This window comes from Zalophus californianus, chromosome 6, assembly GCF_009762305.2.
Source record: "Zalophus californianus isolate mZalCal1 chromosome 6, mZalCal1.pri.v2, whole genome shotgun sequence".
Lineage (NCBI taxonomy): Eukaryota > Metazoa > Chordata > Mammalia > Carnivora > Otariidae > Zalophus > Zalophus californianus.
Window position 1 is genome coordinate 76,095,836 of NC_045600.1, and position 16,250 is coordinate 76,112,085.

General features: G+C 44.0%; 1 protein-coding gene across 1 annotated transcript in view; it reads right to left on the minus strand.

Annotated features, from left to right (window-relative positions):
* RYR3 (ryanodine receptor 3) overlaps nt 1-16,250 on the minus strand; it is a 523,406-nt gene that overhangs the window by 159,934 nt on the left and 347,222 nt on the right. The window contains exons 33-38 of the mRNA XM_027569112.2: nt 15,671-15,757; nt 15,032-15,258; nt 12,797-13,592; nt 9,865-10,065; nt 5,010-5,112; nt 3,502-3,639 (exon numbers count right to left, since the gene is read on the minus strand). Coding sequence (XP_027424913.1) covers nt 3,502-3,639; nt 5,010-5,112; nt 9,865-10,065; nt 12,797-13,592; nt 15,032-15,258; nt 15,671-15,757 — 1,552 coding nt within the window. The remainder of the gene's footprint in view (nt 1-3,501; nt 3,640-5,009; nt 5,113-9,864; nt 10,066-12,796; nt 13,593-15,031; nt 15,259-15,670; nt 15,758-16,250) is intronic.

Here is a 16,250-nt window from a genome sequence, read left to right on the forward strand (position 1 = left end):
AAACAGACGGGGACACAGATACTCCACGGAAGGTGGAAGGTCATACATGCCCTTTTAGAAATGCCATGAAATGGTGGGGGCAGAAGGACGGAGGATGAGGCTGAAAGAAAGACTTCATGGAGGAGGTGTCTGTGCATGTGCATCAAAGGGAGAAGCTGTTTGGGGAGACTGGGACCAGGCTTACAAATATTGCCTGAGTGCCATAGATGGACCTACCACCGAATTGTCTCATTATGTGTGTAAGTATTTGTGCTGGGCTCCAGACTTATTTTCGGAGCCAACAGTAGATTTTTCTCCTCCTCAGCACTCAACAGGCTGCAACATTTAGGCGGGAGAGAATTTCGGTTAGGGATCTCAGGCCACTCAGTGATGGGGTAAGAGCAGACACAAGTGGCAGGAAAAACCTCCATGGGGAGAGCATTCAGGGAATGACAGAGATCAGGAATGCACCAACTTTGAGCTGTAAAGTGACAGGGGGTCTTCATTTGGTTAATTTCAGAATTTAGTGGAAATAGCTGGTTGGTCTCTTCTGGAGGTGTAACTCAGTGGCAACAGATTTATATTCAAGGAAACCCTGCCTCAACTGTAGCGTGTGAGAAGCCCTGGCTTAGAACTAACAGGCAAAAGATTTTCTCAGGAATTTGCTGGATTGGGATATGCAAAGAAATGTGACTTAGTATGGCGGGCTACTATTGTTGGATCTTTTTTACCTCTTCATTATCATATGATGTTTTGATAAGACTGTAACAGCTTTCATCGACAATATGGCTTAGAGTTAGTTTAGGCAGATCGCTGTAACTCTGAGCCAGCTAGCAGGATTCTCATGAGGTTCAGGACACTGTTGATTCCTCTTGGCTAGAAAAGCTGAAGTTTTCTGGCAGGTCATCTGGGCAACACTCCCTGCTCAGAGAGGAGAGACTGCACCGCCTTCCCTGAAAACCCCACCGAGTGCAGATCTTTGGCTTGGTCAACTTTGGCATGTTAGAATTTTGACTTCTGTTAGGTTTAGATTTCCTACATGTAGCAGTGAGTCATAGTTGTGAGTCACCTCACAGGTGTAGTAAGCCAGATAAAAAGACAATGGTTTTAAAACAGCCCTGTACCTTGGAAACAAATAATACATTATGTGTTCTAAAAAAAGAAGCTAGTAGGAAGGGAAAAATGAAGGGGGGGATTTCAGAGGAGGAGACGAACCATGAGAGACTATGGACTCTGAGAAACAAACTGAGGGTTCTAAGGGGAGGGGGGGATGGGTTGGCCTGGTGATGGGTATTAAAGAGGGCAGGTACTCAATGGAGCACTGGGTGTTATACGCAAACAATGAATCATGGAACACTACAACAAAAACTAATGATATAATGTATGGCGATTAACATAACATAATAAAAAAATAAAAAGCCATTCTGTATGTAACAGCTATATTTGGGGGTTTTACGGGACAATGGAAAGAGCATGGAACCAGAGTCAGAAAATGTGAAGCAAGTCACAGCTTTACTCATCTTGGTTACCTCGGGCTGGTGACATTCAGTCACCTGGAAATTGTTTCTAGCTCCTTCTGGAACTAGGCAGTGGTGAACAGAATAAATGAACAAGTATCCCCTAATTCTTCAGACTACTATTTTCATCAATCATACAATAGAGGAGTGAAAAAACCCACCAGTAGTAAACTGATACATGTTAAGTATTTGGTGAATTGTCAATTCACTATCCCATGTCATTACCTGCATTTTTAATAGTTTATCAAACGTAAGGGAAGAAAAATCAGGTAAGTAATAATGTGGACAAACTTATTAATATTCTAAAGTATTTTGACCCTTTTAATCACAACTGGCTATGTATTCAGAAACATTGTCTCCATCTATTCGTTAAAAACAATTTTGGGGGTGTGGCAGTTAAACTATTCTCAAGATTTTCTCTTCATATGTCAGCCCTGAATGAGGGACTTTCTGTCTCTGGAACATTTGACCAGGGAACCCGTCTACTGACAACCAGACATGCTTGACCACCTCTGGAAATCCAGGATAGGAGACTTACAACACAAAGCTTGAACCTCTCACAATTCTCCTTCTGGAAGGGAAGCAGCAGGAGGTGAAGACATGGAGTCTCACACTGGAGTGGCCTCATTTGCATGTTCCACCAGAACAGACAGAACATGGTCTTTCTGCCTGAGGCCCAAGGTAGCAGTGCTGAAGACTGCAATCTCTGGAACACCATTCTTAGAGTTAGGGGGACTTCACACAGCCAGGTGATTTCATCTGACTCCATTTACCTACCATGAAAGTCCCACCTTGTGGGACCCCCAGTTGTGACACATTATATGTTAGAAAGAAGCATCCACTTTCAAAATAGACTCTCAGCAGGTAATATGGGTCAGCTCCATCTATTTTTAGTTCTGCTTTGGCAGGAACCACAAAGGGGATCTAAACTCACTTTTGTGCCCTTAGGATCCTGCTGGCACGTCCTCATCAAAGACCTACCCTTTCCATGGTGACGGATAGCACTGATCAAGGTTTGCCAGTGCATGTACCCCACTCACTTTTCCAGAGGCTTCAACACTTGTGCTGAAAAATGGTGAGGCTTCCTTTCCTTCAGAGATATTGTGGCAAAGATGGGAGGTCAATATAAAGGGCACTAAGATATACGGACCCCGAAGCAGTGTTTTCAGACAAACCAATCATAGCTTGGCAGACTCTTGCTCTAGTCTATGATTTGAAAGCATGTTCCAAAATGGACAGGAATAGGAACAAGATAAAAGGCAACTGTGCCAAACCTCAGAAGTTCCTTCCTTAGACAAATGAAATATTTGCAGAATTTGGTACTAAAGAGCATCCTAATTACATATAATACACAATTTTCTTCTTGAAATGTTAATGGTTTATAGACAGTAAACTGCCATAATAGAACAAATTATGATCTTCTTTCAACATGAGTCACAACGGTAGGAGTCATGTCTACCATAAGGCTTAGAGAAATGAACGTGGACAAGGTTTGTTGTTGAAAAATTGAAGGTCAAATTCCTCTAGGATGCTACATTATGAAAATCATAGCCAAAACTCCCAAATGACCCCCATCAAAGCCCACATCCTATTTTTTTTTTTACTCCCTTTGTATCATTATTTTCTTATGGAGGCAGTTTGCAATGCCAAGGAACCAGAAGCAGAGGTGACAGAAACAACAATGGCTAAAGGAGGAAGACAACCGAAACCTCAAAGAAGAACCGAAACCTGTTTATAGGTGTTTTTAACTAGACAGCAAGAGCAAACCCAAAATAATAGATCCCTCAGGTTTCAGAAGACTCTGAAAGTAAATTCCTTAAACTGGAAGAGCAGCATAGCCCCAAATACACAATAGCCACCACCAATTATAAAAGAATGCCCAGATGCATCCTTTGAAGTCTAGGCAGTCCATCTCACAGTATCTGTCAGAAAGCCAGTTGCCTTCATTATGTCATAGAAGAGCACCCTGTCAGGAGCACTGTGATTGAAAGGCATGGTCACTTACTAGGCGATCTCTCTTCCTCTTCTGTTGGCTGTTCCTTCTCAGGCTTGGGAGGGCCTTTGATTTTATACACCAAGGCACGGAGCTTCCCAGTCCAGGAGGTGTCCTCCTCCACCTCTTCCTCCTCCTCCAGGGGGACACCTAGCAAGGCACAGAACAGAGTGAAAACCTCAAACAGTACATGAAACCACCATATGATTGAAAGAACATAAAGTGTCTGCTTCCCACCCTTCTGGAACCTTCTGAAGATACCATAGGCAGCTCCCCATATTTACCTCTATGATGTTTTTTTTTTTTTTTTAAAGATTTATTTATTTGACAGAGAAAGACACAGCAAGAGAGGGAACACAAGCAGGGGGAGTGGGAGAGGGAGAAGCAGGCTTCCTGCAGAGCAGGGAGCCCGACGCAGGGCTCGATCCCAGGACCCTGGGATCATGACCTGAGCCGAAGGCAGACACTTAATGACTGAGCCACCCAGGCACCCCTCTATGATGTCTTTTGACAAGTTTTAAAAGGATGATTTCTTGTGTACAAGAACATCAAGTAATTTCAAACCCCACACTTAACTTTTTCTAACCTAAACTCCAAAAGGGCTCTAGAGTATCTAGAAAGAAAAAGTTAACATTGAGTCAGTTCAAATGAAAAGACCATCTATTATTTATATATTAGTCAATCCACCCATGCAGAAGCAGCACAAATGCTGAGAACCATTTAAAATCAGCAGTTATGTATCAAAGTGGACACTGCTGACTTAGAACTCTTCAGGGCAGAAGTTATCATTCTTATATCACTGTAGAAGTTATCATTCTTATATCACTGCAAAAGCTAAGAAGGAAAGGGGATTGGAATCTTGGTTTAGCTGGGAGCAGAGTCCAACTAAGTAAAGTGGGGGAGGTTTATATTAAGTATTGGTTTTTTTCCTTCTTCAGAAACCCTGTTCACTCTCTTCTATCTCACAAAATTTCTTCTTGGTAGTTTCCGTCATATGTTATGCCAGAATTATTTCCTATAGCTTCTCTGACCCAAGTAGTTTGGGCAGAATCATTTCTTGAGCGATTACTATTGTACCGTTAACCTTTGAACAACGCAGCGGTTAGTGGTGCCACTCATCTGCACTGTGGAAAATCCACATATAACTCCGACCCTCCAAAACCTAACTATAAATAGCATACTCTTGATGGGAAGCCTTCCTGACAACAATAAACAGTCAACTAATATATATTTTTAAACGTTATATGCATTATGTACTGTATTCTTATAATAAAGTGAGCTAGAGAAAAGAAAATGTTATTAAGGAAATCATAAAGAAGGGAAAATACACATAGAGTACTGTCCTCTGTTTATGGAGACAAAATTCCGCATCATACGCAGACCCGTGTAGCTCCAACCCATGTTGTTCAAGGGTTAACTGCACCTTTAAATAGAAAACTTTCTTCCCAACCCCACTAGCTTCTAATGGATGAATCAGGAACAGACTTGTCTTTGATACAGCTTTTGCCTCAGAAGCTCACCACAGTGAATGAGAAGGTCCTCATGGAAGTCATAGAGCTCCTCCCGTATCTCCTCTGGGCAGGGGCAATTCTCTCCCAGTTGAAAGTTAAGAAGCATGTTGATCTTTGAGGGACAAAGAAGAATAGGTGGTTGGTTCTCAGTGTTGGTCAAAAGAACTCAGATCCTGCCTTAAATACCTAACGTTCTTTGCCAATTTTGTCCAACTCAAACTCATTTATAAAGATGGCCAACAGGTGTACCTGGGTGGCTCAGTTAAGCATCTGCCTTCTCTGCCTTCGGCTCAGGTCATGATCTCAGGGTCCTGGGATCAAGCCTCAAGTCAGGCTCCCTGCTCCGCGGGGAGTCTGCTTGTTCCTCTGCCTCTCTTCCTACTTGTGTGTATGTGAGCTCTCTCCCTCTCTCAAATAAATAAAATCTTAAAAAAAAAAAAAGATGGTCAACGTTTAAAAGTAGCTTTAATTTTTTTTCTTATTATAATGGTAATTTATTCATTGAACAAAATTTGGAAACCCCTAATGAAAATTTACTGCGATCCCACTGCCCAAAGAAAAACATATTTAGCTAGTAGCTCCCAGTCTTCATGTGTGCAGATTGAGATCACACTTTAAACATTTTTGAAGTCTGATTTTCCACTTAACAATGTATCTTGAGCCTTTCTTATTTTACTTTTTTTTTTTTAAAGATTTTATTTATTTATTTGACAGAGAGAGACACAGCGAGAGAGGGAACACAAGCAGGGGGAGTGGCAGAGGGAGAAGCAGGCCTTGGCTGAGCAGGGAGCCCGATGCGGGGCTCGATCCCAGGACCCTGGGATCAGGACCCGAGCCGAAGGCAGATGCTTAATGACTGAGCCACCCAGGTGCCCCTTACTGATTTTTAATAGGTACACTGTATTTCATCATATGCATAAGCAACTAATGTAAAATGTACATAAAATTATGATTTGTTAAGACATATTTAAATTGTTTCCATTTCTTTGTCCTTATAAAGTTTGCATTTCCTTTTACATAATTTTTGTTCACATTTCTGATCATTTTTCTTAGGATAAACTCCTAGAAGTGAAATGACTGGATCAAAAGATTTGCGTATTTTAATGGCTTTTGATATGAACTGCCAAATCACCCTTCAGAAAGCTCACAACAATTTGCATTATCACCAACTTTATACAAGAGTGTGTATTACTTTGCCATCTTCATTACGGTAATGAGAATTAACACATTTTCAAATATTTTCCAATTTAATGGGTGAAAAATATCATATCCCTGTTGCTTTAATTTGCATTTAATTGGTGAGGTTGAATTTTGTTTTTCTATACTTAAGGACCATTTTTCTTTATTTCTTTTTTTTAAAGTAGGCTCCACGCCCTGTGTGGAGCCCAACAAAGGCCTTGAACTCATGACCCTGAGATCATGACCTGGGCTGAGATCAAGAGTTGGACGCCTAACCAACCGAGCCACCCAGGTGCCCCTATTTCATATTTTATAAATTTCCTGTTTATGTTCTTCCTCCATTTTTCTGTTGAGAAATTTTTTTAAAAATCTGTATTTTGCACATCCCTAGTTATTAAATCTTTGTAACATATACTCCAAATATATTTCCTGGATTTTAGTGAGCTTTTAACTTTACAGGACTTTTTTTATTGACATGTAGGTTTTAACATGTAGTTAAACTATCATCTTTTCCTTTATAGTTTTGTCTCAGGGATTCTTAACTGTTTTTATGTCATGGACGATTCTGACAGTCTGTTGAAACCCCCTGTTTACTTCTCAGATTAATATTTTGAATACATACCATAAAATATAGAAAATTACATAGAGAAACAATTATACTGAAATCTAGTTATCAAGACCATAAAAAAGAAATCTGTGATATAGGAACATATGTACTTGTTTATTAACTCATTAAACAAAAAGATCTGGTGGCAGGTCTCATATTCACAGTGATCTTGAAGTAGTGATGAATGTAAATGATATTTCAAGGTATGACAACCACTGTAATACAACATGGAAAAAAAAACCAGGCAATTTCTGTTGCTGGAAAAGTCACGTATTTGCTTTGCTGCCTACATCAGTAATTAAAGAAATGCTATCAGAGATTAATGACAAGTTGGTGAAAATGAGGTCATTCATTTCCTGCTCAGATTCGGGAATGTCTCAATTCTTTCCAAAGACCCATGACCCCAGGGTAACCCACACACCAGGCAAAGATATTTTCTCCTTCTGTTTAGGATTTTTAGGTTAAAAAACTTTATAATCTCTTATTAAACCATGAAAAACCATATTTAATGTTGTTAAGAAGATCCTTATTCCTTATTTAAAGCTACTACTATAAGCAATTTTTTGGCAGTAGGTAGAAGTACTGTTTGTAATAAAATAATACATAAAACAGGTTAGAAAAGTAATTTTTGTGGTTGTTCTACAATGTTAAAACATGGTAATTGTATCAACATATATTGATAAGTTGTTTATTAAATAAAAAGAAGATTTGAAGATCTAGCTTGGGAGTCAAAAATAATTTCTTTACTGAAAGATCATTCCTTAGGTAGAACACTTGGGAAGCAGGGGCCCACCAGCCTCCAGGGCAGAAAATCAAATGGGGAGTGAGCTGAATTTTCCCCTCCATAGGGCATACCCTTCAATGATGCCCTTTTTAAAGTCAAAGGCTTACTGACTATGCCTGGCTAATTTGCCAACAACCGTTGGACTGATCTTAGTTTTGCCTTCTTTTGTACTTGGTAACATCCCCCAAGTATATGTTTTTTTCATCTCTCTATACTACATAGATATAAGACTGAAAAGCTTTATTTTTCTCCTCAAAGGTTACAGAAAGATCAGAGAATCATATCACTGTTTTAAAATTCTAATTCTTATTCATCCAATCTTCCAAGAGATTTTGCAGTGCTATCCCCCGGAAACTGATCTAAATTCTCCTTTGTTGATATTCAATTCTGAATTATTTAGAGAGATCTGTTGGTAGGTTCTTTCTAGAAATGAATACTGAGAGGGGTGGTAGGTGGGACAGCTGAATTTGATAGCAATTAGTGTTCCTTCTTTCATTTCATTCCTAGACCAGCAGCATCAGTATCACCTGGAAACTTGCTCAAAGTATAAATTCCTGGGCCTCACGCTAGAGTTACTGAATTAGGAGCCCCCGGGGGGGGGGGTCAGCAATCTGTTTTATTAGGCCTTTCTGGTGATTCTGAGGTCTGCTCAAGAATCACAGCAGGGGTAAAGGAGAAGTGGGAGCGAGCGTGGCCCTTCCAGGAGCCAGGATCATAGGGTGGGTCCGTTAGGACAGTGTTAGATGGACAACGCATCCTAGCTGGGTTGAGCAGATGCCTCAGAACACAGACATAAACTCTACTCACTGGCAGAAGTGAGTCGCTGGCAGAAGGTCAGAGAACATGGTATGAGGCAAATACAAATACGTCCAACACGGAAGCTAATGACGGCACGTACAGGATGTGTACTGTATGTCACGTATCCTGCTCAGTAAACTAAACACATTGTCTCATGGGATCCTCACAAGAAGGGAGGGAGGGAGATACAGACATCCTCATTTTGCAGCTGAGACACAGAAAGGCGATTGCCCAAGACCACGCAGCAAGCGACGGGGCGGGGGGGGGCAAGACAGGAGCCAGGCACCACATCATGCTTCCATCCCATTACTCTCAAAACGAGTCAGCGTTTGCCCAACAAAATGAGAAACGTTCACACACACCTGTTGCCAGTCTAAAGGCAGCCAGACAACATTTGTAAAGCCTTCAAGAGTAATTCAGGCTCGCTGCACTTCCCTCAGCATGGTGCAAATTACCTCCTCCAGTCAACTGAAAGGGCTTTCTCATTTTGCCTCCAGCAAAGAAATGGTAAGCTTCACCTACTCTTTTCAAGGCTGGTATCATTCAGGGGCATCTTTTAAAAGCCAAGAGATGTGGTTCATTTTTAAGCTGATATAAATATCTATGTTCTACAAAATAGGTTAGGAAAGTAATTAGACCAAGTTGTACCATTAATACCAAGTGGTGGTAATTATACTGACAACAATTTATGGATAGGCTGCTTATTCAATATAGACAAGATCCAAAGATCTGGTTTCAGAGACTGAAAACAAATTTCTTCACTGAAAGAGCTTCTGGCATGGAGCACTTAGGGAGCTGGGGCCAAGCAGCCTGCAGGATATACGTGAACAGCTGAGCAGAGGGACAAAAACAAAGTACTATTCCCTCAGCTGTCCCGCCCTCCTCTGCAAGTTGCTCACGAGGACCCTCAGTCTTTCAAGCCCTCCCGTCTGGGCAAGGCTGACCACAAGGCAGGGGTACTGCAAAGAATGAAGATAATACCTCACAGAAGGGACCTCACTTGCCCAGTCCTGTTCTCCTAGCTTCCGGGCTGGGAGGCTTTATGAGGGTCTTGGTCACGGGGCAAGGGGACGAGGAAGACTGTGTATCTACTCTCATCAATCGGTAAGTGTTGACCATGCTCTGTTGATCTCTGACAGAAAGCAGCGACTTCTGTAAGGACTGGACAGACGTTCTTCTAACGGCAGATCCTTGCTGCTATGAAAGTGATGTGGTCTTTGACTCAATGATAGGTAATGGGGACGAGGGAGCAAGGGAAGGGAGGAAGCCGTGCCCAAGTGCAGTTTGAGTTGGGTTTTCTTCCCCCATCTAAGTGGCAGGTGCTCCTCGTTGCCATCAGCCTAACTCCAGGCCTGTCCCCTGGCATTCTGCTGGGTCATTTAATCACCCACAGCTCTCATGGCCACCCCAGGCATATAAACGCTTCATGTGCCCTGTTCCATGAGGTTCAAGTTCTTCCGTAGGAATGGCAGGGAGGCTCAGGAAGAGTTTCTTACCTGCTCCTGTGGGGGGGAGCGGAACTCCCTGGTCTTCCGGGCAGTCAGGGCTGCGGACATGTTCAAGGCCTGCATGAGCTCATTGTAGCGGGACTTCTGATTTGCCTGGAGTTTGGAGACATAAATGTCGCCAAATGCTACAATGGCCTCCACTCGATGTTGCAGCTCGCAGTCACAGAGATGGCTGAGGAGCTCACACATCTGCAACACAAGCGAATATTTATGCTAATTTAACAATACTTTGCATACACTGGTTAAGCTGCTGGCATCCCCATTTTACAGAGGGTAACACTGAGCCTCAGGTGCTCTAAGTGACTTGCCCAGGCTCACACAGTAACCATGGAGCCATCACTGGAATCCAAGTCAGCTCAATCCAGACACCAGCTCTTTATCCTAAGGCCTGGAGAATGACAGGAAAATGAGCTCACCAAAGACAGAATAAATCTGCCTGTGGTGAGGGAGAACAGCATTCCTAAGAGAGTTCCTCCATGGCTCTCACCTCCAGGTAGGAACCACCACTGAACTGCACAGGTGAGTTCTGGATCCTTCCTGACACCTTCTGGCTCTGGATGACAGGAACTAAAGACTTCTGTTCCCCTCTCCATCTTTCTTTTCTTTTCTTTCTTCCTTCCTTCTTTACTTCCTTCCTCCCTCCCTTCCTTCTTCCTTCCTTCCCTCTTTCCTCAGATTTTATTTATTTGACAGAGAGAGAGAGAAAGACAGTGAGAGAGGGAACGCAAGCAGTGGGGAGTGGGAGAGGGAGAAGCAGGCTTCCCGCAGAGCAGGGAGCCCGATTGTGGGACTCGATCCCAGGACCCTGGGATCATGACCTGAGCCAAAGGCAGATGCTTAACCAACTGAGCCACCCAGGTGCCCTCTTTCTTTCTGTCTGTTGGCAGTGTTTTTCTGTCATTAGTTCTTTTGGACTGTTAACTGTTACTAATCTTATCACTATTTGAACTTTTATTAATAAGAACAATAGCCATAACTTAGTGAGTTAGTAAATTATTAAATATTAATTATTAAATAATAAATACTAAAATATTTATTAACCCATCTCCACTTCACCTTTCACATGACTAACAGACACTCTCCAGTCGGTCTGGGCACAGACAGCAAAGCCCCTGACCGTGGTGTGCTCTTATGTAGCAGGACAGTCTCCGGCATACCTGCCCAGCTCTGCCTCTGCCAGGTGAACTAGCACCCAGAGCACATGCCCATCACACTTGTGATGATAGTGACAACATTTAATTTAGAAGGAATGTGTGCCAATGAAATAGGAAAACCAAGGTGAATGACTAGGGAACATCTGTAAAAGGCAAGTTTTTTTCTTTAAGATTTATTTATTTATTTGAGAGAGAGAATGCACACGCATGGAGGGAGGGGCAGAGGGAGAGAGAGAAACTCAAGCAGTCTCTGTGCTGAGTATGGAGCCTGATGTGGGACTCGATCTCATGACCCTGAGATCACGACCTAAGCTGAAACCAAGAGTTGGATGCCTAACTGACTGCACCATTTAGGTGCCCAAAGACAAGTTGTTTTTTTTTTTTTAGAAAATACTAATAGTTGGGTGTGAGTTAGACAACTACAATCTAGAAGTATTCTGTGCTCAGGTTGCTTTCCAATTACCTCTAAATCCACAGTCTATTTTAAAGATCCCCCAACTGGCCATCATGCACATCAAACTGTGCATGACAGGTATCACTGATGCAAAAGGGAGGACTCTACATGCCAGTCTGGGATTCACATTTAAAAAAAGGTCTTGGCTCCACATCAGAAGAGCACATCATATGTTTTAATAAAATTGTTGAAGGCATATATGTAAAATTTGTTATGCTTCTCTATATGCAGTGTTTTGATTAACTGACCACCTATTAATCCCATCACATTGGGTTAAGAGAGCATCATTTGGAGGTTAATATGTTTTATGATAAAATACATTCCATATTGCATTTTATAATGATAAATTTGAATATTATGGTTTATTATATTATCATCCATATTTTACAAATCGTAAAGCTAAGGCTTTGGTAGGCTACTGACTTGGCAAGCGTATAGAGCTAGTAAGTGGCCTGAGTCAGGCTGACTGTGGAAAGACTGTTCTGCTCTGTTCACTTTCCTTTTTCTTTTCTCAGTGCCCAGAAGACAAAAGTGATCATCCTCAATGCATCACCGATGCTAGCCTACATCTGGTAAGACTATGCTTAGGAAATGTTGAGGTTTCCTGGGTGATGACAAGGGGGCAGCTCTAAGTGAGCATGGCTCTTTTTCTTAGCTCAGAGGGCCGTTGATTTGAATGCCAGTGCAACAGGTCTCCGTAGGCTTGGTGATCAGAACACGGCAACAAATGAGAGCAGGTGGTGAGTGTGGCCACCCCATGAGCCAGTTCCTCTGGTCTGTTCCACAGCCAAACAGACAGATCTCACCAAGGAGCCATTTAGTCCCAAAAATAAGAGGTAAAGATCAGGGCCCATCCATCACTAGTTCCATGAAAACAATTCTAAAGCACATGCCTTGGGATGCCTGGGTGGCACAGTTGGTTGGGTGTCCGAATCTTGGTTTTGGCTCCAGTCGTGATCTCAGGGTTCTGGGATCGAGCCTCATGTCAGGCTCCACGCTTAGCGTGGAGTCTGCTTAGGTTTCTCTCTCCCTCTTCCTCTGCCCCTCCCCCTTATGCTCACTTGCACTCTCTCGCTCAAATAAATAAATCTTAAAAAACAAATAACCCTATTTGTAAGGGTTAGTATTTTTCTTTTGACCTAGCGAGTACACGTCGTGTCAGAAACAAGCATGACCAGCAAATGCTCTCTCTCGGCATCTCTGCTACACCCCAGGTTTAGGCCGGTGCCCTGAGTCCCAGCCTTAGCTCCAGGCTGCACTCTCACCCTCCCCATCTCTTTTCAAGGGCAGGAACTTGGCTGCCCTGAGTTACCTGCAGCTTGACTGACTCTGGCAGTCGGGTCTGCAACAAGCCTTTGACTGGAGCCTCCTTGCCGGCCTTTTCCCCAGCCTCCACTGCCTTCTCCTCCACCTGGGTCACTTCCTCCTTCTCTGCTCTGTCCTCTGTCTCTGCACTGTGCTCCCCAAACACAGAGGGATCGATCAGGAGGAGGATCTGCCGGACATCATCATCATCAAACACCCCCATGACCAGCAGGGTCCCGATGAGTTTCAGCACAGGAACAAACTGGAACTCCACAGACCCGCCGACAGGGTCCCGGATGTGAGCCCCGCTGTGCTGCACTGCCTCCGTCAGCATGCTCAGTGCCTTCGTCTTGAGAATCTCCAAGGGGATCTCGGGGCTCTGCTTCTGGTGCTCCTCACTGGTTACAACAAAGCAAGGGGTGGAGAACCTGAACCCTGGCTTGAGACATGTTCTCAGGCCCACCCCCGGCAGCCCGTGCCTCTTGGACTCGTCTGGGTACAGGCGGATTTTCCCGGTGGTGCTGGTGATGGGAATGATGTACTCATTCTTCATCATTAGCTTCCTCTCCTTAGCGTTGGCCAGGTGGATGCTGATGAGCAGGTCATAGAAACCAGAGCGAAGGAGGCCAGGGAGGTACTTGTTGTCGATGGCATAGAAGAGCTGGGAGAGGTCGACGTGGCCACACAGGGCGTAGGCCACCCGGCTGTTTCCCAGGGCGCACACGGCGCTGTAGAGTCGCAGCGTGTGGTAATGGAACTGCATCAGGTCCTCCTGCTCACAGAGCTCCAGGACGTCCACACACCTGTGGGGGACAAGCAGTCAACCACTCCACGGGGACAAGAATACACCCGAATGCAGCAGAGTGCTTCTCTTTGAATCCCCAGGCACTGTGCACAACTCAATGAGGGCAAAGGGGATAGAAGATGGAGGAACATCTACCCTCCCTTCCCTCGCAGATTACCGTTCCTCTCTCAGTTCTGGTCCATATCCCAGTTCCTGATGATCCTCCTTCTCTAACTACAAGAATCTCAAAAGTCCGAAAGACTTAAAGACTTGGTTTCGATCCCAAATATGAAAGTCCTCCTTCTTAAGGAAAGCCTCCCAACTGAAAAACTGAAAACATTCAGGAATGTAATAGAGGTGCCTTGGTCCTCTTATCTGTAGGTGTAAGGGGGACTTCTGTTTTCTGATATAAGAACTCCTCAGAAGATGAAGCTGAAGCCCTCTGTCCATCTGCCATATACACCATCTGTATCATCTCCAATCTACCACCATCTACGGGGCTTTCCTTCCCCTGAAAACAAACACACTTGTGCTCTTGTCCAAAGAGAAAACACTTCCCCACCTGAGTTCAGTTGGCATAATCAATTCACTTTCTCCTTCCTGACTTTAGAAGCCTATTTGGAAGTCAGTGTGTTGGTCCCTCATCTGTGGGGGTCCACGGTCTCTGCTCCCTGCTCAGTTTTTCTGTTTTGTCTTGCTCTGCCATCATGGATGTGAGGATCCTCTGCAATTGACTTACTTGGCTGGGCCCCTGTCTTTTACTGTTCCTGTCCTCCACTAGTCTGTCTTGCCTCAGTCCATGACCCAGTCGAATACTTAAATGGGAGCTGTTCAGGTGTCAAATCCTTCTACTCCCCATTACTTTGTTTTTCGCCCAACAGATCAAGGGGTCATAATATGTTAACAGTAAAATTTATTTAATTCTTATGACATATAGAAACTCTACTAGATTTTACCTACACAATTTCATTTGTTTCTCCCAGCAGTCCTTTGGGTGGTCATTTATTTTACTGTATCATGAGGAAATGGAAGTAAGTAATTTACCCAAGGCCACAAGGCCAGAAAGTGAGAGTGTGGAGATTGAATGTAGACCATAATCCAAGAGTACCTCTTAGCAGAAGGAGCCTAGGAGCCCATTCTTCGTTCTCTAAGCAAGCTAGGTATGCCTCATTTCCCCCATTCTTGTCATTATTTCAGGGTCACATTGGAGTTTTTAATTAAATGGTTGGAAATGTTCCTGACTGCAGGCACTTGGAGCTGCGGTGAAGGCTTGTGGCAGGCATATCATACTGAATATCCTGCTATATTTCCAAGTGAAGAATGAAAGTGAGGAAGGGAGAGAGAAACTGAAGTTTCTGGGAAGTCAATGGACTGAGCAGGGCCCTTGGCCATTGAGGCTCTTTCCCTTTCCTTGCTGCCTGCCAGGCCTGCCCCATCCTCTGGGGGCCCCTCCACTACCTGTTCTCCTCCGGGATGTGGAGTGCCATCATCTGCAGGGGCTCCAGGCACTGCACCACCCAGCCATGGCGCTCGCTCACCCGCTCTGTCTCCACCTTCAGGAAGCTGCTGGGCATGCGGCTCCAGAGCACGGGTTGGATGGTCTGCACATCCAGCCGAGGTGGACACTGCGGAACTGGGTTCTTCTCTTCACTCTTAAATATGGCCGCCGACAGGGGCATTGAGTTCTGGGGCAAGGTGGAAAGGTGTTGAGAGGGAAACGTGTGCACTACAGAGGTGCTCAGTTGCTGGAAAATGCAACCTGGCCCGTGATCACCAATATGGTTAGTATAAACTACAGAGAGAGAAATGAATCCCGAGACTTCTAAGGCTTTACCAGCCTAATTCAGATCTTGCATAATGGGTTATATTAGCATTAATTAATTCTTTCAGCACCCAGTAGAAGTGGGAGAAAGGAAAATGAGAACCTACCTTCTGTCATAAGAATTTCACGGGCAAGTATAGGGGCCAGGTTGGGGGGACCGGTGAGGTGGTGTATGAGAAGGGATTCCCTTGTTTTCGGAGGCCTAGGATTTTTCCCCTAATGGTCGACACTGCCTTCTTTTATCATAGCCATTGGGTAAGAGGGCAGATCAATACCTTCAGCTTCCCAAGTTCAAACTGAAACAAGGACGTGCTCGTAGGCTGCAGGAAGACTGCTGGAAACACTTTGGTATTGGGCTCCACCTGGAAAACAAAACAGATCAAGAAGTTTGCTCAGAATTATAAAATCACAGATGGCTAAGTCATGGGGGGTTTTAATCAACACCCCCATTCTAACCTTAGCTGAAAGAAGACAGCTAGCTGGCGGGTCAATCTCCACTGCCCAGAAATTCTGAGACGGGTGCCTATTGGTATTGACTGTCACCGCCCCCAATTTATTCACTCTCTCACTGTCTCTACTTGGGGCTCAATCATCTCACGTTCTTTCATTTTCTCTGTTAACAGCAGCCAACCGCTTTCTCCAGTGCTCAGGGGGATGGTCACATGTGGGGAGCTACCAACTGCCCCCCGAAGGCAATGGCTGCTATTGGTGAGGGAACAATGTGATGTCCTGGCTCTTCACAGAACATGGAGACACCTGGCATGCATGGAACACCATCATTCATCACTCCTGCCCATAGAAGGTGATCCTGGAGAGTGGTGCAAGGACTTTAGTGTTATTTCTGAGGGCAAAGGG